Source organism: Aythya ferina, assembly GCF_964211825.1.
Source record: "Aythya ferina genome assembly, chromosome: 2".
In the NCBI taxonomy this organism is placed as follows: Eukaryota; Metazoa; Chordata; class Aves; order Anseriformes; family Anatidae; genus Aythya; species Aythya ferina.
In genome coordinates this window covers 130,398,565-130,426,136 of record NC_140297.1, presented here as the reverse complement: position 1 = coordinate 130,426,136, position 27,572 = coordinate 130,398,565, and the positions used below count along the sequence as shown (strand labels likewise).

The 27,572-nt window shown below is 36.8% G+C and overlaps 1 protein-coding gene across 4 annotated transcripts in view; it reads right to left on the bottom strand.

Moving 5' to 3' along the window:
* Positions 1–4,065: 4,065 nt before the first annotated feature.
* PKIA (cAMP-dependent protein kinase inhibitor alpha) overlaps positions 4,066–27,572 on the bottom strand; it is a 46,315-nt gene continuing 22,808 nt past the window's right edge. For 3 of the 4 annotated variants that reach the window (XM_084508301.1, XM_084508299.1, XM_084508300.1), the window contains exons 2-3: positions 14,857–15,034; positions 4,066–9,724 (exon numbers count right to left, since the gene is read on the bottom strand). In XM_084508301.1, the coding sequence (XP_084364427.1) occupies positions 9,645–9,724; positions 14,857–15,007 (231 nt within the window). In that variant the 5' untranslated portion in view covers positions 15,008–15,034 and the 3' untranslated portion in view covers positions 4,066–9,644. Of the gene's footprint in view, positions 9,725–14,856; positions 15,035–22,969; positions 23,052–23,159; positions 23,304–27,572 lie in introns of all 4 variants that reach the window. The other variant, XM_084508298.1, reaches the window with a different exon arrangement.

Sequence of the window (27,572 nt, the reverse complement as noted above, 5' to 3'; positions counted from 1 at the left end):
GACTGTTTCATAATCCTAAAAGTTATTGGCCTAAAAACTTACTTTTGAAGAGGGAACATGTTATAGTCAGGGTAATGAGAAATTTGTTAATATGAAATGGAATTTCTGATGAGAATGTTGCCTAACATGGGGTCCGCTGTAGCACCAGGTCATTTTTCAGACATCAGGAGAAAAGGTAGCAAATAGTTTTACTCACCAGAGTTGTGGCAATACTGACGGCATGTTATCATAAGCAAATATTTTGTGGTTGAGATGAATGGACAATCCTGTCACTGACAATTTTTAATTTGACATGTGTTGCCTTTAGAAAGTAGTTTAGATTTTAGGCTTCTCCAAAGATTCTAATACCTGCCAAACTTTCTTGAAATGTGGTGGTATTAACTCTGAAATGAAGCTAGAAGCTGTCAAAGAATACTGTGGTTTAAGGGTGATCTGCTAGAGAACTACTTTGGATTGGAGGCAGTAGGAAGCTTTCTTCTTCTTCTTAGCTGTATCTGTATAAACGTGCAGTGGTGTTGGTGGAGTGAAGAAGCTTTTCTCTGAAATTTTTTAACTGTCTGTTCCATTTTAGGCATTTGAGTTTGACAGACCATCTCGGGACAGTGAAGTCCTTTGTAAAAGCATTTTAAAATGTTCTATTTCCCCCTTTGAAGAAAGAAAAAAATAAAATTCAGATGTGAGACTGTCACCAGCAGGACACAATTTGGCAGGTATGGTAGAAAAGGTGGTAGGACTCTCAATTGCTGCTTTATATTGTTAATCTGGAGAAAATAAGCTTTCAAGCTTTCTGAGACTTCTGTTCTTGTATATCAGAGTAACAAGCAAGTGTGTATTAGCAGTCTTTTCTGGTATCATGCCTGGAATTAGTGATATAATTTACTAGCACATTGTGTCCTTTCCTATCTTCCAACACTAAGCCTCTTTGTGAGGAAATGGCAGGCTTGTTTAAAGATTACTAAAATGAAGTGGCTCCTTATCCATCTTTGCATATGATTTTTTTCTATTTTTTCTCCAATAAAAAGCTCTTGTGTTCCTTTTCTCCTTGAAGCATCCTGGGCTACTTATGGTAATAGCTACCAAATCCCTTCATTATTGGCCTCTTTAACATCTAGTTGCTTGGCCCTGTTCATGGGATTAGTACCAGGAAATAAAGGTCTATCAGAAGCACCCTGTCGTGCTTTGGAATCTCCCTTCTTGTTCTGAATTTGCCTTGATGATATTTCTGTATTATTATTAATTTGTTTTTCAGGAATTCCAGTAAGCACAAACTTCCCACAATTGTCAGAAGAGCATTCTCTGCTGTACTGACTTCATTTAATTTAAAACTTATTTGATATATACTAAGATTCATATTTTTTTGATTGTACAGGTCACCAGGAATGTACAATTTTGACTGTGCTGTCAGATTGGTGAGCCCAGGCTGGAATTCTGTGGGCTGTCCTTCTAGCAATCAAAGGCTGCATGAAGACAAGGGAATACTGCACTCCTGATTTCTGTTCATCAGCTGGAATCAGCTGCAACGCCTGCTTTACAACCCGAGGTTTATTTCCAGCAGTTATGGAGATTAGTTTTGAGGGGTATGGATGGTTTCCTGGGAAAACTCTGAAAAATAATATCTCTTTTAAGAGGCTAAGGACAAAAGTCAAATGTCGTCGTTGTTCATTCCTCCTCCCTCCCCCCCCCCCCCCCCCCTTTTTTTTTTTTTGTTTTTCTTTTATCTTCTCTCTCCTCAATGCCTTCATCTTCCCAGCTCCACCACGGCTGTTCAGACCTCTGATCTATATAGGTCGGTTTAATTTCTAATCCTTCTTTTTAAAATACTATCCAGTGCCACCAGGAGGTGTCCGTGTGCTATTTATCGGTTACTTTCCATGGTGCTTGCATTTTTTTTAGTTACTTTGTTGAAGGGGGCTCCATAACAACACCACAGTGGTAGGAGCTTCTGTGGAATGTTTATTATTATACAGCATTGGTGTTTGTACTTCCAAACAAATAAGGATATCATGTTTGTGCTTGGAGAGAGTGCTTAGTTCTTTCCCTGGCAGAGGAAAATTATAGATGAAAAATACCTGTTAAGTCATCCTTTTTTTTTTTTTTTTCTTTTTTTTTTTTTTTTCTTCCTTACAGCATACACTGTTCTTTGAAATATATTGTATAATGTATTGAGGATATCATTCTGTTGCTAGGGAAATGATGACTATAATGAGATGTTACACAGTCTACATTTTGACTGCATTGCAGGATCAAAGATGATGCTGTGGAAATGAAGATCTCTCAAGGAAACATGTAACATGTCATATCTGCATTTGTGTGCAACTTCTATGGTTAGTAAAAAGAGATGAATGTGTAAATAAATGAATAAAGCTAAATATCACAGCATTGTTATGTTGCAGATCCCCATTTTTTCTGTGATATGTAACTGGAAAATATCTAATGTATTTTTGGTGTAAAAATGGGAATAAAATATGTAGAGAGGCGTAGAGTTACCTTTAGGACATTATAAATTACACCTACCTAAAGTAGAGCCAATATTTATCACCACATGAACATTTACAAACATACCTTAGAGTAAATCTGATTTCATTTAAACATCAGATAGGAAAAAAAAAAAGTTGATAAAATATGATCAGCCCTGTGTATAATGTTGCCATAGCTTCCATAGCTTCAGATCTAGTTGACAGTCTCCCTTTTTGAGCCAGAAGTTATCATTCAGTGTGTTACTACAGTTGCAAGCACTACCTGCAGATGTGCGTGATGGGGACATGCAGGACTGACACTTTTTTAATGCCTGCACAGTCAGATTGGCTATTTCTGCTTTCTCTTGCATCTTGGAATTAACTTGGTTTGATAAAGTGCATTCTATCTTTGCTAATGAGAAATCAACTAGTCTAAGAATGGTTTCCAAATACAATGGTTTGTTGTATGGGTCGTGGCCAAACTTCTTGTTTTATCTAATTATTTGTCAAATTTAATTTAGTGAAAAAGTTAACATTTCACTGAAAATTTGGCTTTCAGGGTACCTGAATAAACCTGCAACTCTGCCACCCCACAAACCCTTTCCTTCCTGAATTTACCTATATTCTTGGTCCTTTCTATTTGTAACTGTAACACCCTTCCACCAAAAATGTATCATGGCTCATAAAGAAGTTGTTATTGGATGCCCATCAGAAAAGGCAGACCCAGAAAGTTTCCGAGTAGGTCCTGACACCAATGAGTCATAGATGTCCTGTTCGATAAAGAGAAATATTAAAGCAGAAGATAGGTATCATTACTGTACGAGCTTTCACAGTGTGTGTTCCTATATCAATAGCCAGTAAAATAACTGAACTGAGAGGAATGCAGACAGCAGAAATCATTTTACAGGCAAATGAGTTGACTGAACTAGTAGAAAATGTGGTGAAACTCTAATGAAAATGAATGATAAAGCAGACTTGGTAAATACCTTGATATACTTGCAATTTGTGGTCCCATGTGATAGCAGAACTCTGTTAAGACAAATGTATGGTTCTGCTGATGCACACAGTGTGATACTGAATTTCTTTGCCCAATTATATGTATCCTCTTATAAATAAATAAATAAATAAATGAATAAAATGAAAGTAATGAAACAGACCTGTCAGCATGCTACATGATGATTGCTTTCTCCTTTGCTGCCTTGGAAGCCACGACCTGTTCATACTTAAAAATTGGCTCTGTGCATGTTTGCAATATCCATGTTTAATGAACACAATGAGAGTTAATTTACTTTCTACTGCAACACCAAAGATGTAGAATAAATCAACTCACCTGCAAATATAGTGTTCAGGCAACACTAGTACTGATTGAATGGCATGTAGCTTTACTCCCCTGATACTGGTTTGCAGAGCTGTTCAAAATCAGATGTCCCTACAAATATCTCACTTCTGTCTCTCAGATGATTGTGTCACTATTTGCTATAAATTAGTTGACTTTTATTTCCCCTCTCATCCTTTTTTTTTTTTTTTTCTTTTTATTCCATCTTAAAAATAGTGATTGATTTGTCAGGATATATATATATAAATGAAAGCAGATTTAATCATTAACTGGTTAGTGATCTATACAATAGATTTATTATTTAAAAGATACAAAACACTTACTTTCTGCCTGCTAGTGAGAGAAGGATTTTTGCAAACATTTTTGTCTCAGACATTCTGGAAGCACTCAAGATGATCTGACTTGGTCAAGTCTGTATTGGGATATCAGCTGTTATAGCTGTTACACTATACTCATGGACTAACACCAGATAATTTCTTAATGGCAAATAGGATTTAATATGTATACTGATGCTAATTTGAAAAAAACAAAAACAAAAACTTACTTAAGAACCTGCAAACTAGACATCACCAGCATCGGTCTTTTTATATGACACTGAAGCATAATGCCTGAAAATACCAAGAGATCGTTTGCACATGCACACATAATGAGTTGACAAGGCTTTCCTGCATCCATCCTAAGAACTCAGCAGCTCCAATCCATAATGCAAACATCAATATAACAGGGTAGAGCATGAAGTTCTGCTACTTTCAGAAGACTGGGATGCTTCTTGACTTGTGCCGTCAAGAAGCTTTACTCTCTGCTTTTAAGATTCGTTCACAATTTGTTAACTCAGAATTAGGCTTAGTCACATACTTAGGAATCGATTCAGTACCCTGCTATCCTCTTTGACCAGAATATTGTGTTTGACTATTATTTACTCTCAGCAAGATATTAGCAGTACTTAACATAAATGATAGGTACTAAACATCCGTATGGGCCATCTCTGTCCTTAGCATTCAGCATAGTATCCTTTATCATGATAAAAGGTCAGAAAGTCAGCCTGTGAGCCTGCAGAGAACAGTGAGAAGGTTCCGGCTACTTTAATTTCTATCATCTTCCTAGGTGTTAAAGTTTCTGCCTTTCAGAGACTACCCTGCATTCTAAATTGTCCAGGAGTCTCTCATTCTCTTTCATCAGAACCTGTTGATACTCACTTGTCTCCATGGCAAGAGCCTCAGAATTATGTCTGATTCTTTTCTAGTGTATGGCTGAAAATCTGAAGTTGGTTCTGATGTCAAAATGCCACCTAAAATTGAACACTTTCCCTGTTTGAGCTAGAAACCAGCACAGCATGACTTTCCACTGTGTGATAAAGGAAGCTCTTTTCTGCATTGGTTTCCACCTGTCTTACTATTATGAGATGTTGTCCTCCTAATATTGCTGGCCTGTCTTCCTGACTTCATGCTTCCTTCCTGGATCTTTTGCTTCTTTGGCATTAAGAACTTAGTGCATTGATCAAAATAATAAAGAGAAGCATCCTTTCCACTACAAGACTTTAGTCAGTTAACTATACAGAAAATCCAATACAGTATTCCATATCTATCTATTTCTCAGGTATTATTTTACTTAAGGGAAGCAAAGAACAGAAAATTAACAGGGTACAATGAGAAGCAGAGAAAAACAAATGAACAAGTCAGGGCAAAAATACAGCAGTTTAACAGGAGTCTACTGCTGAGGTAAAAGCAAACTATCAAAGTTCAGCTTATATTCCTGTGCTCAGATTTGACCGCAACTTCTATTCTTCTGTGAAAACATTATTGACGTTTCTAAAACATTAAATATAAACATTAAGCACACCTGGAGTTCTTCAGTGTTTAGGAGGAAGAGATACATACAATGAAGTCACAGGTTAACTATTCTGGTACTCACTCCCTCCTGGACACCAGATAATTTCATTAACCATTTGCATGAAATTTAACTCCTCAGGAACTGCCACTCATACCAGGGCACATTTTTTCCATTTGAAACTTTAAAACTATGAAAGAAAACAGTGACAAGGGAAATACCAGGGACAAGTAGCAGATATACTGGCTGATATTTATTTAATAATTGTTGTATAGAAGATCACAATGAACTTTTGGCTTAAAATTATAATTTGATGAAACCATGGTATCTTTTAATAAAAGTTTAAAGCCCATGAACACACTAAAGGCAGTAAATAGAAAAAAATGACAGTATCTCTGCCCAATTCTAGTTTTATGTCCACTATGTTTAAAGCAGATTTAGAAGGTAAAACCTCCAAGTATGGTTGCAAACATAGTCATAAAATTTACCACAGGCAACTATTTTTTTGGAGTGATGATTCTGTCAAGGGGAAGGAAACACTGAAAATATACACCTACAGAGACAGTGAAGTAAATAAACAAAAACCAACAAAAATAATTAAACAACCAACCAACCAAAAAAACCTGTAAGGTGTATTCCTTTAAACTGATAGTCCAGACCTAACTCTGCTGAGTTTATTTAGCTTTTGGACAGATTTTTCTAGCATAATTCTGGATTAAAGAAGCATTTCAACATTTTACCTATCATGAGAGCAGTAAAATACGCAGAAGTCAGATTGGAAGGTTTACTGAAAAAATGACTAAAAAAGGGAAAATAACACAATCAAAGTCTGATTCTACCATTAACATCCCTGTTATGTGGTGCAATTACACTGCAATAGAGGTGTAACTATACTTGAACCAGTGCTATTGTAATTGCTTGAGTAGTAACAGTACTCAAGATACAGTAGCATAATTTGGAATGGACGAACTCCATATATAAACATTCAGGGGGCTCTGAAGGATGTTACTGTGCTGGTAAAATAAACATTCCTAAGATCTGTTCTCCAGCACTGAGAATAGACACTAAAGAACGATCTTTACCTACACTAACAAAGAGGACCTCCAAAGCAGAAAGGTCACATGCTAACTACGTATTGAGAACCTTCTACAGTTTATGAACAGTCCCAAGCCCTGAAATTTTAGCTGGCATGGGTCAAATACATGCTAGTGTGCACTTTAATAATGCAGGGGCATAAACAATCAAATTCCAGTGGCTAAGAACATTCCTTAAAAACTTTATAGAGCTCTGTATTTGAACTGGATCACATGAAGTTAGCCTACTTTTAGATGCTGGAAAAAAAACAAATAAAGAGAATGAGCAGAATTCAACTGATAAAGGAAGCACTCATATACTTCTCAGGGAATGAGGAACATAAGTGGCCTTTTGCTCTACTAAAATTAACAGTGCTATTTTCCATCATAAAGAGATGCATCAAAAAATAGTGAAGGCCTCCATATTTGCTTTAAACACAAAGGAAAACAAGAAGAGAAACAGAAGGAATAAGCAGGTGGAAAGCAGAGAGGAAAACCTGAAATGTATTTTATTTCACAACAGAAAAGACTAAGGAAGAAGAGAAAGAAAAGTATGTAAGGAAAATGAGGAAAGACAACACTTTAACGTACTGTATTACTTATTCCATTACTAACTTTTTCCATGAAAGTTTATTGATGGTGTTTCATGTATATAAAACCCCAAGATCTTATTTCCTTCTGGTGTTAGTGTTAGATTGATGCTAACCAGCAATTCAGGACAAAAGGACGACCAGTTCTTTTCTCTGATCAGGTTGAAGACCTGATTCAGGAGCAAGGTAGAGTTGGGCGGAATCAGTAATAATGTGTTAACTTTGAAAGGAACACCAGGAGAAACAAATGAATAAATAGTTCAAGGGTAACAATATTTTCAAAGCAAATGGACAACTTCTGTTACCAAGAATATAGGGCACTTGACAGCTAATAAGACAGCAAGGCATTCAGCTTCCAAACTTTAAGAGGTGAGAATTAATATTACACTAATGAACCACAAGCATACTGCTTGGTTGTTTTTTTATTAACATTAATAAATGAGCTCATAATACTGATCAGAAGTGTTTTGTTTTTTTTTTTTCTCCACACATCTCACAAAAGAATTTAATGTGACAAATACTATGATACATATGGTAGAAACAAATAACTGTGGCCACAAATATGTTTTGTTAACTGATGATTAATATATTCAGGAAGCAATCACACTATTCATTAGTAAAAGTTTACAAACATTAAAAAGTGCATAACATTTGAAACCAACAACAACACAAAAATATATATAATATATATATAATTATATATAAAGAAAGTGACATCACCTCCCGTTAATAAAAAGAAAAAAATTCTTCTGACTTTGCAATTGGTGCTTATGTGATTGCCATGGTTTACTAGTCAGTCACTCTCTTTTCTCACCTCAGTCACACACAAGTATAACGTCCCCATTTTGCAGAGTTCAGCCTCATGTATGGCTTTGTCTGCTGGGGCAGGGGTAGGAAGGAAACCAATCAGCATAGCTATGGCAGAATACGTTATTAATTTATAGGTATTAATTTATAGGTTTTAAGTAGTCCCCTGGATGGACAAGCTAACCTGGTATTTCAATAAACGTCCAGTTCAGACTGCCATTTTGGAATAGCTGAAATAGGAAAAATCTAGTATTTTGGGTGCTAGCTTCCAACTCTTTCAACGTCCTTTTCCACAACCTGACCAAAAGGCTCCTGGGGCAGCTTCTAACTCTTGGCTGTGCCTGGTACATCAGTAACAGGCTAGTGGATGTGCAAGCTCAACAGCCTGATTAACTGAGGCATAGCCAAGGAGTAGAAATAGGTAGTTCCCCTGGCTGGATCTGGTTGAGGATCCACTATTTGGACTATCCTGCAATCTAAAACTCATTCCAAAATAGATAATTGGCCATAACCTATGCCACTTATTTTCCCATGTGTATACAAGGACCATCTTTAACAATGTGAACCAGAAAAATCTCTAGCACCATGGAATTTGTTTGAATTTTAACCCATATAAGGTTATAAATGTATTCTTAAAACTACCATTACAATAAAATACTTGGACTAACATTTTAAAAAAATAGCTTGGAGAAAGATTAAGAAATTGGGAGTAAAATTAGAAAACGGGGAAGAATAACATCAAAGATTCAGTCTGAGTCTCTGATATGCAACTAACTACAGGCAAGTGGCAAAAATGTACCAAGGACACAAAACACACCGAAGTATTCACATTAATAAATCGTTTTGAAGGCTCATCTAGTAACAAATTAGAGTGTTGCTGAGTCATTTAGGTTTAGGCATAATCAATTTAGCGGTTGACGTTTTAAATCTATCATGTGCACATCACCACATTATGCAAAAAAAACCAGCCCTTTCAAAACGCGTGGTAGAAAAATTCACAGTAACAGAAATATTCTTCATAAGCAGTTGAGAAGGGGCAGTGTGGAGCATCTAAGTCGTACAATACAAAAACCATTGTAAATAACAGAGCTGTAAAACAGACGCAAAGTTCTAAAAACAGTGCTTTCTTTACAGTTCTTTTAATGGGTGAACACTTTGGCCAGAGAATTTTAAACTCTGAGGATCACACAAGCCTTTGCTTAAGATACACAATTAGATCCTCTGACGTTTCAAAGGCCATTTGCTACAAGATTTACCTGTTTGTTCTACTTTCTAAAAGTGTTCCCATCAAGTAGTCATTATGAAGGGATCCATCTGATGACACTATCCCAAAAATCAATACATGTTCAACCATTGCTAATGACAGAGGTAGAGAAAATTCTGTCTTCTGCCACAGCTTGTACCCCCATTTTTAGCATTGTGTTGACTGGGTTCCAGCAGTGAAGACACATGCACTTGCTTTTCCACCAGCTTGCTCATGGAAACAAATTTGTTCCAGCATGCTCTTGTAGCCTGAAAACATCCAGCAGTTGCTCCAGTCGGTCAAAGTCGGATGTCAGCTTTCTTGCTTTGCTGCCTCCCCTTGGGCCTCCCCCGTTTGCTCACTTGGATTTCGTTGTGCATCTCCTTCTCCTTCTAAAAGATACAACAAAAGGATGAGTGATCCACCCTAGAACAGAGAGATCTTGCTTCCAGAACCCCAACTGTTCTTCCACCAGTCTCAAAACAAAGTAAATCGACTGAAACAAAACAAAAATCTTGCATTGAATATAAAACCTTTTACTGCTACAATACTCATACTATGACTTCAAATACAAATCCCTAGCTCCATCAGCCGCTATCCTACACCTAAAGTGGTTATAAATGAAAGAAGTTAAAATATTTGTATATTTTTGATGATTTATTTACTGTGGTACTATGACAATAGTACCACAAATAGACTAGAAAAGCCTCCTCACACCAAGTTTGAACAGAGTTTACTAAAAAGAGGTACAGCTTCAATAGGCGAAGTAGTTTGCTAAAGCGCTGTTCATCCTTTGCCTTTGTTTACAGTGCCATGCCCCAAGGCTTTCAGCCCAGCTGTCTCACTGCAAACCACAGAACGATCTGAGGAATAAAAAACATCTCACAATGACACAGTGAGCAGACAACTCAAAGCCTCTCTACAGAAAGCTAATCGGTGCCTTGACAATGGTCTGTAAATACCTACATGCAAAGTACTGTATTGTACCCTATCTTCTGCCTAATGATTAAAGACCTAGCAGGTCCAGATGGCTGAAAGCTATGTACTAATATGCCACAGATCTCTGAATGCTACAATAATTAGGTATCAATACATAACAGTAAAGAAATCATTTTAAGATTTAGATGTACCCTGTATCTTGGAGAAATTCTGAATCATTTGCATTGATCTGGCTTAGCACAATAGTTAAGAGAAGACAGTTCCAAGGACAAAGTTGCAAAGAGGTCAAAGAAGAGGCATTATTCCTCTTAATTTTTAAGTCTCTTTCATAGGTTACTCCACTATTCAAACCCAGGTCTTTAGAATAAGGGCAGGATTCTCAACACAGATATTTATCATTTCCTCATTTTAAATTAAACTCTGCCTCTACAGCCTTATTTCTGTGTATAGAAACAAACCCTCTAAATACCTTCTCCTTTTTACACAGAAGAAATAGGATATTGGTAATGGAAAAGAGAACACTGCAAAACACTCAGACTTGGTAACTCTGTTTTGAGCATGGACTGAATACTTATGCTGCAAACTGCCTCTGAAGTTATTGGTTATTACTGAATTCAATCTGATGAGAAGTTGTATTGAAGGTTGATTAACCCACTAAAACAGTGATGTTTGTTCTGTTTGCTGAGGGTTAAGTTATAAATAACAATTTGCTTCGCAATCCATGTTCTCAGAAACCTCTCCTTATTTCTCCTTGTCTCCCACATTACAGAGGTTTCCAATAGGATTGATTTCCTGTGATTTTCACTGTGATTTCCTATTGGATAGAAACCCCTTTTGCCCAAGTTGTCCAAGTACTTTCTACAAAGCCTCTTATACTCGTTCTGATACTATAAAAGAACAGATGAGTGGAATTTCATTTTTTGATTCCTGTTTGCCTGCTCTATCCTCTATTGATACTGACAACTACAGAGTTTTGAATACCCCTCATACTATCCAGGCAACTCAAGCTTTCCTGAAAGGATTTTTATTTAAAAGCAAAACAAAAATACAAACAACAACAACTCAAGAGAAAAATACTTGCATGTATTTGTGCTTAAAAGAAAAATCATCCTGGACACAAAGTCTAGATATTTCACTACCTAAACATTAAATGTAGTGCACAAAAATTTAAAGAAAGCACTAGGATTTTAATCTGCCAGTTCTTCAAATTTACTTCTCACAAGTGAGCTCTTACAAACTCTCTGAAAAACTCACAAGTCTACATCTATTTAATCTACAATACACTTTCTTGGTACTACAAAGTTTGTTTTCTGCTGACAGAGTTCCCTTGCTAAAAAACTTAAAATAGGCTTGGAAAATCCAGAAATTGATGAAGAACATTCTGGAACTATTCTTCCTTCAAAACATGATTGCTGTAAGCTCTTAGAAGTAAGAGTTGTGATTTTAATGCAGCATTTTGATTGCAACAGGTATTATTAAAACAAAACAAAATCATACCAAATAATAAAATATTTTTAAGCCATAATACAGTTGTGAGAGTTGGTTAGCTAGCAACAGTTATTAGTTCTGTCAATGTCCAGATTTTTTTTTTTTTTCTTCTCTCAGGTTACACTTCAAACATTTCTACCATGATCTAAAATCACTTTTAATGACAAACTTCTGCAATCAGTCCTTCATTCCAGTGTGGTACTGTAACACTTCCACTATCCCCATTTTATGTAGATGGCTGGACCATCACAGCTCTTACAAGGAAGCCTCCTTCCCACTTCTGCACTGAATGTGTTCTCTGGCATATCTTCAGACACCAGGAAAACTAGCAGCTTGTTTTAGAGATTAGACTTGCAAAGACTGGTCTTCATTCTTCGTTATATTTTCGCCTTACTACATTTTTTAGCTATGATTACCTCTAAGATTGTCTGAACATAAAGTTCCTTGGAATTGTACTGTATACCAAGAGTGAGAGATAACCAGATATCTGGGTTACCTGGTGATTTCCATACTGAAATCTTTCTCTTCTTAGTCAAGACTAAGGATAAAGACATCCCATGATTTTTATTTATTTCACTTTTCTACTCATGAGATGTACACCAGGCTTCTAAGTTCAGATAAAATACATTGCCAAAGAGAATCTGAAACCTGTATTCTGAAGTACACGCTTTAGTAGATATGTTCACTCCATGAATATGAATATTAGAAGGTTGTTAACTTATTATGGACAAAGAACACTGGAATTGTTGTTCTGAAGTGAGACTATTATACAGACATTATATGCAGTCAACTCTTGTTTATCTTTAGTTGGCTTATCACTGAGGGGATCACCACCACTCACTTCAGGTATCAAATAGTGCATGACAGAAAATTCATTGTCTTGGAACAAGGCCTCACTGCCTATTGTTTTTCAAAGCTGTTTCTGGTCTTAACAGGAAATGTACCTGCATGCTTTTCAAAGTGGATACACTAAATATGCTTGGGTAGCTTAATTTACATATATTTTATAATACCTTTTTTTTTCTTCTTTATCTGCATTATTCTACTCTGTCATTAATCTGTGCAGTTGAAAATTGTGCAATTGTGCTTGCATTTTTGCAAGAAGATGTATATAGCTGTAATAAAAATAGGATAAAAAGAAAAAAGAATCAAAACTTGGTATATGTATTTGTATAATGAGGTACCACTTAGCATAAGGTGTTTGATTGACATACACCTTGAAAGAAATAAGATGTAACCCCTAAACATTTGTTTTTCTCTTAATCCTATCAGGTGTGATGCAAATCTACATCCTGCAAGCCCTAACATGATCTGAACTGGAATTGGGGATGCAAAATGTTTTTCATCCTCTCTTCAGTTTGGAAGGACATGACAGGATAATACAGTAATACTCACAGGAATGATAATGCAATGCATTTTCCAATATTTGTGGTTTGGAGGCTTTTGTCTGGCACCAAGGTGTACTAACAATACAAACGTTAAGTATATTTTCATTGTGTCTAATTAAAACTGCACCGCCAAAGAACTATGCTGGCATTTTTGTGCATCTATCACCTAATGCAACTTTATGAGCAACTCTGTATATGTTTCTGCAATGATTAACTGTTACCCAAGCTGCAAAAGAGGTCTCCTGAAAAGACTCCTGAATTATGTATTAACATTTAGGATAACAGTTATTTAAACCATTCTCAATGCTACAGAGCTAGCTGCATGTGCAAAATGCATACTGACATATATTACAAGTACAAACTCACATTCTTTTTATAGCCCACAAAAGAACACAGTTCTGGCTAATAATCAATCCCAACAGCTAACTGAAAAGTAGGAATTGTGTATATGTTTGATCTTGTCCATTTAGAAAATAATTTTGATAAGTGTAAATTTGAGACTGAACAAATGAAGCAAGGGGGAAGGTTGACACTATGCAAGTTAAATACCACCTACTTTGTGTATTTGTCCAACATTTTAGACATATCCCCACATTAGAACAAATAGACACACCTACATGCATGCTCATGTATTAATAACACTTTTCTTTTTAAACAGAAAGAAAAACAAATGCTTTGCACAACTAGAAGCGCATGCATCTAGAAGCTACAGGCCCAAAGCTGGCAACACCAGAAGGAATGACCTAGGATGTATGTCTGGTAAAGCCAAAAGAGAACCACCACCCAAACAGCACCACAACCACCTGAACATCTTACTGCCACATCTGATTTTCCAGTGATAAGATCACCTCTCAGAACTCTTGCCCTTTTCTCTCACACAAATATGTGTACAAGAGAGGACGGCTGCTTATCAACACTGTATTTTTGCTGTGTCTACATTCTTCTGCTGTTATTAAGTGTAAGACTCCTTTCCCAAAATCTGAAAAGGCCTTTCAAGAATTTATGAGATCTGTTCATTAACCTCCAACCAAATAACATTATATTAAATACATAGTCATATTACTATTTTTATTTAATGTAAGGCCCTTCACCATACACTGTCCCTCCTTTCTCTCAGCTGAAGGTGTACAACCAGCTAAAAATTTTGTTAACATCAGAGGCTGAGTAAGATTTAGGACTGCATTAGTGCTAATTGCCTTAAAAGAAGGACAAAGCATCAACATAATCTGGAAACAAAGATACAAATGAAAGAAACATCAATGCATTGCTATTGAGCTGTCCTCTGGCAGATGAAAACAAAACTAATCTCTGCAAGCATTTAAGCAGACACATGGCATCTTCTACTGGCTTCAAACCAAGGCGCTTCCTTTAAAGGATACTATGAAAAGTTGGGTATTAATTAAGACTTTGTTATTTTCTTTGTTGTACTTAATTTTCTATGAAATTTATCCTAACATGGACATGCGCTAGGCACTCACTGCACAAAGTGTTTTCTTGTTTTACTAGTATGTTGCGTTTGCAGATAGGTTCCCTTTTACAAAAACTGGACTTCTTATTGCAGGCAACCCCTGCTCATATTAGTTTCAGAAAAAAAAAAAAATGTTGTTGAGGGACAAGTGAATAACTCGTGCACATAAGCCATTTTTTGTGTACTACTTTTTTCATTTTAAGTTTTAAATAAATACATTAGCAGACCAAAATGTACTTACCTGCTTTGTTTATATCAAGCTCTGATAACTTTAAGGCTAGTTCACTAGAGTTCCCACCTGGAGAGGACACAAGTATGTCATGGAGTGCATTTCTTCTACCTGTTCTTCCTGAAGCAATAAAGTCTGCATATGTAGATTCCACATCAGTCATTGCTAACAAATATCCACATAGCAGTACCTGGATGAGAGAAAAGGAAACACCAACACTCAGAACACCAGAAAAACAGATAGTATGAAAGGAGAATAGAAGAGCTAGAGGGGTCTCATTGTGGAATAGACTGGGCATATGCAGTACTCAGCAAAAGGAGATGCCTCAATCTAAACATTTGGAGAAACTACAGCAGAAACGGAGTGAAAAGAAAAAAAATCTGTGGATTTTATACAGTCCGTATTCAGCAGTACTTTAAACAACTTCATTTATCATACTTCATAAAACACTGGTGAGTACTTTATAAAAGCAATGACCTCAGCAACATAATTTCTCTATAGAGCTGTCTCTGCTTTTAATATTAGCTGGGAACTAGGAGGTAGGTAGGGGGTGGAACAAAGTTCTTTTCTGCACAAAAGCAAAGCATAAGGATTAAGAAAGTACAAATCAGTAACACTTTGCATGTAGACCTGCATGCTAGTGCACAGGCACACAGATGTTTTGTGCATTTTCCTTTCCTGTAGTACAGTTAATTTCAGCATTGTACATACACCCCTTCAGACTCAACGAATTTATTTTTGTGTGGTTGCTGCAGCAAGGTGCATGTATTACCGTAAGGTTACTGTGATGAGTACAGACAGGCTAATCAAGTGCAAGAAGAGCCAAACTAATGCAGGATTAAAAAGCTAGGCTCTGTAACCTAGCTATAGCTCAGAACCCTTTTTCCATTGGAAAATAAATATTTCTCATGTCATTATGGAATAATGTGATGATACGCCTTCATGTGAGCTCTGCCAAAGATACAAGGAAGCTTGTGTTTCACCCTCAGTAAGAGAAAGATTTGTAACCCTGCCGGAACATCTGCTATAGCTCTAACCTGCTACATTTATTTATTTATTTTTACCCCCAAATTATAGAAGCATAACTATAAACCTTGCAGGGAGAACACTCTCTTTTGCTGATCCCACTTTTACTGTTAGTTCCATTTGCATTCATCTAAGGCTTTCTGCAAAAAAATAGATTACCATGCTTCAAATGCAACATCCCTCACATTTTATGTTTGGATGTAGGAGGGAGATCAGGGAAGCTTTCTGGTAGTGCAGTACTCTGAAGAAAAGCAGCACTAGGGAACCATGGAACAGAAGCAGCACCCCCACAGCTATATGCTGCCTTCATTTCTAAGCAGTACTTCTCTGTTTTTTTGTACTGCAGAGAGAGAAAATGGCCATAAGGGAAACACTGCACGCAACTGCATGCAGTGAGAAGGCTTAGCTGTTATTTCCAGAGAAGATTAATATTTACATTTGCATAGAGTGTACAAATGTTTTTATCCAGATCCTACCATATGCACTCGCTGGACACTGAAGAAGCCCCTAAAGTCATCAAACACTAGCAGCAGCAAAAGATTTGACTTTCTTTCAATAAAAAGACAACTTTTTTTTTTTTTTTTTTTACACTCTTGTTTAAATAGATACACGACAACAGCCAACTCATTCCCACACTTAGTTCTGAACAATCTTCACAAATTCTGTCCATTCTTCATCCTCATGCTATTCCTTACCTCCCCAGCTTCAGTCAGCTGTCTGAGGGTGTACAAAGGAGTTGTCTGAGAAGTCAAAAAAGGATTCTAAACCGTATTTTATTTAGACTAAATATAACTATATCATATATCATTGCAAGAGTGATGTATTTACAAAGAAGTTCGGGGCTATCACGTTTTGGTGTCCCATGTCAAACACCGGATGGCCAATGGGATAATTTTTCTCCTATGAACAATCAGTATGAAACAGGAAACTACTTTAAAAAAATAAAAAGCTAAAACCTAACAACAAGCATCCAGGGAAGTGAAAGAGGTCAGCATTGACTGAAAGCATGCCTGACAAACATAAAACGGTGTGGCGCCTCTCAATTAACAAATGTCTTCATGAGCATGAGAGTATGCACATTTCTTCCTGTGCAGTGCTCCCTTTTTGAAACACTGCAAGAATACTGAAGGAAATGAGACATCTACCATTTGTTCTTCCCCCGAGGCGCAGCAGACACCAAATATATCAACGATGGGGTAATGAAGCACATAACATCCAAAAGTGAAGAGTAACAGTGAGGACCTGTTCCCTGAAAAATATCGTCCAGCAAGATCAGAATGCAAAAGGTCTGAAGTGAAACTTACTGGAGGTATCTTTGCTCATTCCTGTTATTGCAGTGGGCTTGCAGAAAAGGTGGTACAAGACCTACAAGTCAGCAGTGTGCAGCTTGGATTTTGTCAGTAGTAATAGCATGAGTCCAAAGTCATCACTGCTACCACTCCTGCCAAGTTACTGATTTCATTTAGTGAGGGCGAAAAACAAATAAACAAAAAATAGAAAGAAAGAAACAAGACAAAACCCAAACCAAACTAAACAAACAAACCCACCACAGAAGAATATTCTTTCATAACTTTGGCAGCTGCGTATCAGCGCATCAGGAACAGAATGAGCAGAGAAGTCTATGGCTGAGATGAAACAGGCTATACAGCTGTAACGGCAGCAAAATGAGGAATTCTGTACTCAGTGAGCAATTCCCTGGACTGTACAAACTTTGCACTGCACAGAAAACTCTTCAGAGAGATTATATTCTTCATGAAACACTACATAAAACTAGGAGAGCACCTGGGGAATTCTCAGGCTTGCTAATTTAATTTTAGCCATGAAACAAGCTATAAAGCCATGCAAAAATGTGCTTGCAAAGAACCTTTATTTTAAAGGCTTGTTTTCTATAGGCTCAATATGGCATTACTAAAAACATTCAGATCAAAAAAATAATGTTACCAAACACACATTTATTAACACTTCCAAGTTTTCCTGTCTGCATCTTCTCTTAAATGTCAAACACCATTCTGTTATGTATTGGCATTATCTTGAGACATTACTGCATAAATATGGAACTCCACTGACATCAGCCGAGAGCTCCCCTTCCAGTGAATGGCGCAATGCCCAGCAGTCTCTAATACATTCACTGAACCAGTCATTAAGGAATTACCATTCACTCCAAAAAACCTTTTTTGTTTATTCTCTGTGGAAGGAACAGAGTTTGCTAATAATTCTGTGAAACGTAATTTGAATTTCCTAATTGTATTGACAGATACTCCTGCGTAAAAGATTGTGGTCCTGGTCCTGTTATTTCTAGTATTTATTTATTTGAAGTTGTAAAAACAGTATTTTCCTGCATGGTATTGAACTGAAACAAGAAGGCTGCAAACTTTACCGCTTCTGCCAGCTGAACTAGCAAGCTAAAGAAAGCAGGAACTAGAACAAGAAAGCAGTTGTGTGAGCATAAAAATTAATGAAACCTGCTACCACAGGGTTGGAAAACGTGGTGAGCGGTAAGATACCATCTGAAATCTGCCACAGCTGTGCTTTCCCTTTCCCCCAGCGTTCTGCATGACAGAAGTTTAGAATTTGAACTTCAGCACTGGAGATTTTCATATAGTATCCTTCTTTTCCTCAGCTTCCTAGTTTCATAAAACTTTAGAAATATGTGTATCTTTGACTTCTGTCAAAAGGAAGTCGTGTTGAAAATTTCTTGCAGGCTCTTAAACAATTATAGAGGATGAGGAAGAGGAAGAAAATAAACAGGCATAGCATGATCACAGGAGACTTGCTGTCTTGGATTTTAGCCTGTGTAATAAGATATCTGTTATTTTTAAAAATAACAAGTAAACCTGCAAAGGACATACTTCTATGTCCTACAAATGTATAGCTTTTACTGGTAAGTATCATGAGGAGTGGAATTAGTAACCGGAGAACTTGGGAGGAGTAAGGAAGGACGACAAAAACAGTGTAATTTAATACACACAGAAAGAATCAGAATTTGTGTTTTCAGAAAGCTCCCTGAACACTCCACAATCCAACTCCTGTGTTAAGTTTTCCATTTCCATGCTATATATAACACATCCACCAAGTTTCTTAAGGTAACTGTCAAATTTCTGCAGCTGTTTTCCTTCTTCTATGTACTTCAGCTCTGTTGAAAGAACAGTCAAATCTAAAATTTAGTGATAGCTTTCACAAATTAAATCCCAGCTTGACTAGATCCCATAGTAACTCAATGAAACAAGGTTTTACACGGTGACATTGTTATCAAGAGTTTTGAAGTGAAAGAATTATGTGAGATACCAACATAAAATAAAATAGAGCCTCTGTAGTTTGTGGGCTATAGGTACCTAGGGTGGTTGAATTTTAATACTTTTAAAGGACTAACTACCTAGAAGAACTACAAATGCATTTAATAGAAAAATATAAATTAGCAAGGATATTTTATTTTAAAAAGGCTGACAGTAAGAATGAGCATTTGACACATGGCTTGTCTAGAGGATTGTCATATGTTGCCCGCTAGCACAGGGGAGCCATTTTCTTGGTGAAGCTGCAGTGTAAGACTAAGAAGTACAATCCTTCAATGTTTACTCCTCCTCTTTCTCCATACGTGCTTAATGATGGGGTTGAATAAGGGATTTTCAAATAAAGCTCTCTCAGGCTTTGGCTGCTAAATGTTGTATCACGATCAGCACATTATTTAAATGTAATTATCTATATTCAGCTTTCATAAGAGAACAAAAAAAGCCAAGAGAACTTGTCATTTAATAGCATGTCTGTTTTAGAGAAGGTGTATAATTATGCTTTTAAAATAAATTTTGGTTCCAAATCTAGCCTTAGCTTAGAGACAGGGCTCTTTCCAGTGAGGAGATAGTTCTAATCCCCAGCACCTTGCACACTTTAAGATTCCCATCTAATTCATGGCCTGCTATGTTGAAAGCAAATGAAACAGAGCAACAATTAAATAGAAGTACACTTTCTCCATGAGAGTTTATATATCTTGCTATAGAAGAGCACTGTTTTTGCACAGACACACAGTTGAGCGACCAGTGTTAACTCTAAAGGTTTTTTTAGCTTTCAAGTCAGAGGGGTATCACGTAAAGGAAATATGAATTTCCATGCCACCTCATGAGCTTCTCTTGAAGTTTCCCTTGAATTTCCATTTTCCCTTGAGTTTCCATGAGTTTCCATTCTGGGAAAGTAATGTTTTAGTATAGCCTGCCTAAAGAAGTCTACAGAACTATATGCCAGATATTTCAATACTCTGTGTATGCTTGAACAAAATCCATGATGCCCATGATCATAAGGACTTGGTCTCTCATCTACCACTTAATTTCAATTCGATCTTCCTTTCTGCAGAAACAAGAGTAGATGCAGCAGGACTTTCACTGAAGGGAAGAAAGTCACATGGGTTTTGTTCATGAAGCTTCTCTGTATCTTCCTAACCTTGCCTTTAATGCTGCAAGCAAGTTCTTTCTCTTGAACACACAAGTGCTAACCTGCACAGACAGTACATTAAAGGTATTGACCAACACAATTCTCATTAGAAAACACAGCTGAGTCTCTGATATCTATTCTTTTCAAGAACTTGTTATAACACTGTAATGAGTTTTTTTTGAAACAGCCACATCTTCTCTATTCACTGCTACATACACCAGCATCTATATGGCTTTTTGAGGAAAAAAGAACAAAAAACCTGAACTGTCTTGATCAGTAGTTGCAATTTTTTTTGGACTAGACTGCTGTGAACCACTGTAATCCTTACAGGCAACTTTCACTGTTTTTTATTTTTTTTTAAATTTAGCCAACTTTTAACTGAAAGTCTAATAACAAAATAACACTGTGAATTACCTGCAGACTATTATGAATTTTTAAACAACCAGTTTATTGGCGATAATGTGGAAGCCACTCAGATAAATGATTTGCTATCAAAGTTAAACTTCCAATTTTTGACAGAAGCGTAGTACTTTGGAAGGGACAAAATGAAATTTACTGACAAATTTTAAATGCCTGTACATACATATGTAGGCAGGTACTTATATGAGGTGATTCATTCAATCCATAATAGCATTTGTTTTAGAATGAATGCAACTTAGCATCTTCAATGTGCTTATCTCTTCCTACTGAGTAGAAAAAAAGTCCAATAGGTAAGCCAAGATCTTTACTACCTATGCAGGTTAAATTACATTCATCCTACTCGAGATGATCTAAAAGAATTCTTCTGGTCTGTTGAGTTTTTAAATGTTGCACATTTAAATGCTTATCCACAAATGACCTATCCCCCTTGATATCATTTTCCTCTGCAGTTATACACCTTGCTAGTTGTTGCTTTATTAGTATGCTTTTAAAGTTCACATGAGAATAAATAAATAGACTATTTGATTCTCATTGAAAAAAAAAAATCAAACAACAAGTGGTACACAGCCAATATGCAGCACACTGTTGTGTACTTCTCCAGTTAAATGGGACCTGGCTGTGCTTTTTAAGAAATAGTTCCATGGTGCAAGAAAATGTCAATTCATTTATGAGGGTTGAAACATGCAGCTGAATTGTAGATTTGAATAGCTGAAGATTCCAAAGTAATATCCATCCACTATAGTTGCTGCAAATCCTAAAAGTCAACAATGAAACTAGCACGAAGATTTATGATCTTTATCTAGCTACAAGCCAAATAACAGACCGCCTCTGCCATACTAACATATACTCAAACTGACCAAATACTTAGCTTTGCTATGCAATGGTAAGAACTAACGTGAACCTTGCTCTTTGTTGTTTTAAAATGTCAGTAAAGGTAATGGTTAGCAAAAAGATATTAGCCAGCACTGCCAACAGTTATCTATGTATCTGCTGGGTTGGGGAAATATGGTGGAATTACAAAACTCATGATATGGGTGTGAAGAATCAAACTTCAGGTGGGAAGATACCATCCAAAAGGGTACTCTGTCTGAAGGACAAGGCCAGGAAGACAAAAAGCAGGTGGAGATGTAGGGAGCAGCAATTGCCTTAGAGAACTGAGAGTTTGGTTAAAGAAACCAGTCAAACCTGAACAATCAGGAAGATAGCTTCCACCTTGGTAGATCCCTCCAGCTACCAAGGTTCCAAGAGGAACCTTGGGCTAATTTGAGTCAAGGACTTCACACAGGGCTGCTGATTTGAATGAGGGGACTGTATGTATTTTAGGAGAGAGGAAGCAGGGGAAGAAGCTTCAGACCTCTTACAATAGGAGGATAATGTGGTCCGGTGCCTACAGTATTTAAAAATAATTCTTTCTATGGCATCATTCTATTGCTACTCAAGAAAAAGACTGTTTTTAATATCATGAAGCCTATTTGTTATGAAAACTGATATTGCTCTCCTGCTCCTGTATGACTCTGTCTTAAAAATACCTTGATTATCCTTCCCTGGAATAGACTAATTCCACTTCTCAGCACTGGACAACAATCTAACATACTTACAGCAATATACTGTATTTCCAGAAAAATACAGTATCATTCCAATGCCGTTTTCCTCTAAGACAATCTCATTCAATATAATTTTAGAAAGCCTTCTGCCTTTTAATCTCACTGCAAGAGATTTCACTTAATAGAGTCATCCTTCTTTGTTACATTGCTCCCATTCCCAAGTGAATCAAAGTTTGCATTTTGTGATGTTCTGCATTCTGACAATTTGATTGATGTGTTTACAGCATCTTACAGTATCAGCTTGTAGATAACATAAGAAGAAAGCATTCAGTTAGAACAACAAAAAGAAAGTGTCTAAATACCAGCATCATGACAATATTTAAAACAGATTATGCATTGGTCCTGTGTGGAATGGAGGATGTATTGACGCTTTTAAGAGGTTTCTTCCAGACCTATTTACTCTGATTCTTTAATGTTTCAGTGCAGTGTTTAGTCTAGCTAACAGTATTCAAGATACATAAATGCTCCAGTTCATAAATCCTTAAACTCTTTCTTAGTATTTTAAAAAACAGTCCCCTTCCAAGACACTTTCCTCAAATCTTTAATACATTAATCTACTAGAGAGATTTGTTATATCACTAATCTTTTCAGCAGGTTCTGGTGCAATAGCTCAACTGCATGTGACTACCTTTTAAAATCATGCAGTCATGACTCACCATCAAAGTATGTGTTGCAGCATCCAGAACAGAAGAGCTTCAGCTTATTACTGTATCTTCTAGGGCAGTGATAAAAACAGCACTGAAAGGAAGGAAATTTGTCTTTTTGTTGGCACGATCATCCACAACTGTATGCTACCAAATATTAAATACTGGCTCCTTTATTTGCTTTTAATAAAAAACAGATTACCTCTTGCAAAGTTGCTAAACTACAATGTGCTTCTGCTGAGATCTCACATTTCACATGCAGGCTTGGAGTTTGCCAAGAATACACTCAATGACACCGTACTTCTCAGTATCTGCTGAGATAAATACCATAGGCCAACTTGGAGACCTGTGAACGTCAGACAAATAGTTTTTTAATAATAACCAATTTGTGCCACAATACCTTAATCAATATTTCATTCAAAGCTTATTTCATCAACTTCTGGCTTGTCAATAAAAAAAAATCCAACATCTCCATGCATTTTTTTTTTCTTGTGGTAGGCATTTAACATCTACTTTACATTTGAATTAGCTTTCCCAGCCAGCAGACATTCTGCTGTTTTTTAATGACTATCTAGAAGCTACAAAAAGAAAAAAAGAAAAAAAAGAAAAAAAAAAGCCCAGTTTAGCTGACAGCATTTCAGTTTGACTTAAAAGCAGTTCAATTTATTATTTCTCCCACGGTACGTTCACATTCTATATTGCATATCACTTCACTTCAGTCTCCCTTAGTCTCAGCCTTACATATTTCAAGGTTTCCATCATTTCTGCATTCTGCTCCCATGTGTCCGCTGACTGCTTTGGAGTCTAAGGACTGCCTGCTTCTGTTGCTATGCAACAGCATAGCCTACTTAAGGCTTCCTGAAATAATCGTCTCACATGCGCTTTTTTTAGACTTGTTTCCAGCAGGAATACTTTACTCTTTCACTATAGTGGTCCACTGATACTATTGCCATAAGATTAGATGACGGTCACCCGGAAAGTTTTGCTAACTACCTTAGAGGACAGAAAGAACGATATTGCTTACAAAATTGATGACGTACCTCCTGCATTGGCCCAGGAAGGTGTAAATCTCAAGCATTGCTATATTCTTGCCAGATGTTCTCCAGGTGTATTAGAGCCATATATTTCTTCACTGGGGAAAAAATCCTAATTGCTTTCTTTTTCCTACTCTATTTCATTCAAAGGAAAAAAAAAAATTGCTACCTACTGTAGAATAAGTCACCAGACAGGAAAAAAAAAACACACACAAAAAACCACCGTGCTTGTATATGAAGTCCATTATAAATTTAATCAGATCAAGAGGAAAAACCTGTATGCGAATATTCCAAGTTGTCATTCATTACAACATAAGCTGATTTCAGAAATCCCTAGGGCAAGACTCCACGTATTTAATATTATGTGACGGATGCCATGCAGTGGGGCTGCATTTGCTTTTTGAGGTAACATTGTGCTGCCCTTGAGAAATTGTCCTGTGAAATACTCAGTTTTTCCAGCCTCGGACGGCATTTTTCTCATTATGACCTTCTAGTGTTGCTGCTGCAAGGGTAAACCAATGTGTTTTGTTTTCTCATTGCTGGCTCGTTTGGGAAGCTTAAGTTAATTTATTTCTGTAACAATATGTAGAGCAATATAAACAGAGGGCTCTTGTTAAAGCCTTGTTAAAGCATCAGTCAGTCATCCCAAGAGGGCCAAATGCACCAGGCTGAGGGGACAAAGGAAGGTCTAATAGTACAAAAGCGATTTTATTGAAAGGAAATATCTTACGTCATACTTTTTTTTTTTCCCTTGTCTGTTTTAGCATGCTCAGCAGCAGTTATGTCTATAGAGAGCTATGTGTCAGGCCAGCACTGATGCAGAAAGAGGAAAGATGCTTCCCAGCCCCAGAGAAAACAAGGTATGAATTAAGGTCCCTGCAGAAGCAAGTCTGCCTGTGGTCTTTTAAAGGAAAGTGGGAAAGAGAGCAGCAATTTCCTACTGTTTACAGTACCTTCAAGTCTTAAAGACAACTTTTTCTTTCAATAAAGTTCCGTGGTAGGCACAGGAATGGCCTTCTCAACAACAAACACATGAAGTGGTAAACAGCAGTAATTTTCCATATGCATATGCATAGCCACAGACATGCAGTGAAGCCAAGCTATTCAAGAACATGATTGTGCAAGGTTTAGTGAGCATGACACCCCCTGAGTGATGTATTTCAAGTGTTTATTCTTTAAAACCACTGGTATTAAAAAGCACATCTCAGACTCAAATCAGAATCAATACTATTTTGAAAGCCAAGAAGTTGAGACCTGAAGAGCAACATCTAGAAGGATGTCCTTTATCATAAGCAGTCTCAAACCTGAAAATGATGCATGAGCATCTGGAGGAAAGAAGGGCATTAGCAGGAAAGTCCTACTAATATCCAATTTGCATTTCCAATCTGCATTTTATATTTTGTAGTATTTATAGGCATTTCTGTTATAGGACAGTTTATAAAGAATTTCTAACATAAAAAGACAAAAGAAAGTCCTCACGTTTGCCATGGTAAGTTTGAAGACAGGAACCTTCAAAATAACGTTTGCAAGTCCGAGTGCAAAAGAAGAATCTAATTAAGCAAAGACAGAAAAAAAGCAAAACAAACAACAGCCCCTCTTCCTGAAGAACCCTTCAGATCCAGGAACATTTTGAACAGTTGCGACTGAAAAAAAAATCTGCATTTTATAGAGCAAGATCCTCTTAACAATGATGACAAGTTTCTGTGTACTGGTACCAGATGGAAACTAAAAAAAAGCTTGCATATACTAATATTTCATTAGCAAATGTGCTGCATTACAAAATCTGTCCATGGCACTCTGACTTAAGATATATTTGTAGATGCCAACCCAGGTACCCAGACAAATATGACACCCCACAGCAACTGAAGAAAACAGAGGCCCCACAAACCACAGCTACATAAAAACTCTGTGCTAGTTACAGCTTTAAATATGAGTGGGCAATATTGCTTTTGTCCCCAGTTTCAAGTCAAACTAAAGCTCAAGTAACTTGAGTCTTGTGCCTCCAGTGCCCCAATTCTTCATCTAAGAGAAGAAAGGCCTAAATGAAGGAAGAGGTGCTTACAAGAAGGGATGGTGGAAGCATATAAACAAAGTAGAACTCCTTGACTCTTGCAGAGCTCAGTGATTTCAGCCAACTGTAACAAAATACTCAAGCACCTTAATATATGGGCCATTAAAAAGCAGTGGCACACAGTAGATATTTTATACTCATGCCAATAAAAGTTATCCAACTAAACTAATAAATTTTCTGCAGCCCAAGCTCCTAATTCTAGCTCACAACAATTTCACAGTAGTTGCTGAGTACTTAGAAATGCTAAAAAAGCCTACAAAGAATCTGAACATGCAATTCTTAACCAAGTGCATAAAAACAATAAATATAATGAAGTGCAAGGCATGTTTTCTGGATATGAGCCAAGGCATAAATATATAGGTATGAGCAGAGACTGAAGAACTTACTGCTGCACTAAGTTCCCAGTTCATGTTGTCAGAGGACATGAATACTTTCATACTTGACCTGAGACCATGTAAGCACAGAATCCCTCCTTCCTTTCATCTACCTGTTGGTGTACGGTGGATAATAAAAGAAGTACCAGCTGTCTGCTTACAATAACAATATATACATGGGCAGAATATTTCTAAGGACTTCCATTTCTGAAATCCTGGCAAAGGGAAGAAAACCTCTCAAAAATAAGAATCACCCACAGAAGTGAGTTCTTGGATACCATTTTTTTTTTTTTCCATAGGAGTCAGGTTGTCTGTATAACCTCAGAGATAGAGGGTAACTGTATAAATGGGTTTATGTTACTCCAAATCTAAAGCAATAGGAAAATACATAGTTGTTAAAGTCACTACAGAAGCACAGCCTTGCATTGTTACGTAAAAAATAAGCTTTAGGAATAAGAGAACAAAAAACAACAAAAAAAGGAGTAACGGATAACCAATGAAGAAAAAAGACAAACAAGCAGACTGTGGCAAGTATATAAAAATAAACCTAGATGGTTTTTAAGACTGAGCAGGAAGAAACAATCAACATCAAGTGCCTCCTGGCAAAGAGTAAGAACCACCTTTTATAACTACTGTTCTTTCTTGCAAAGACTTTGGGATACTGACAACCAGCTGTAAGCCTCTCCCTCATTCTAATTAAAACTGTCTATCTTTAGAGCTAGATGAACATGTGAAGGTTCATATCACCAGAGGAAAGCAGTATATACCAGTAAATATTCCTAAACAAAAATTTGAACTGTAGTATCAAGGATTTTCTCTATCAATACAGACAAGTATTAATAGTTTTGTAACTTAACTATGTCTTGTACTTTAACTATTAAATTTTTATTTCACATCAGGTATGTTTCCCTTTTTGCTGGTAACATAGCCAAGAGTCATATAGCCCTTCAAAGGAGTTGACTGAACTGCAGGCACAATTTAGGAACTGTAATGCTAACATCCCCAAGCGAACATTTCCACTCATAGAAGCGGAACAGAGAAAGTTGCCTTGGCTCCCACCTAGCTCTCCCTACTACCATGCAGCACTACAGCAAAAGAAAGAAAAGCAACTGAAGGGAATTGTGATTACAGGGAGC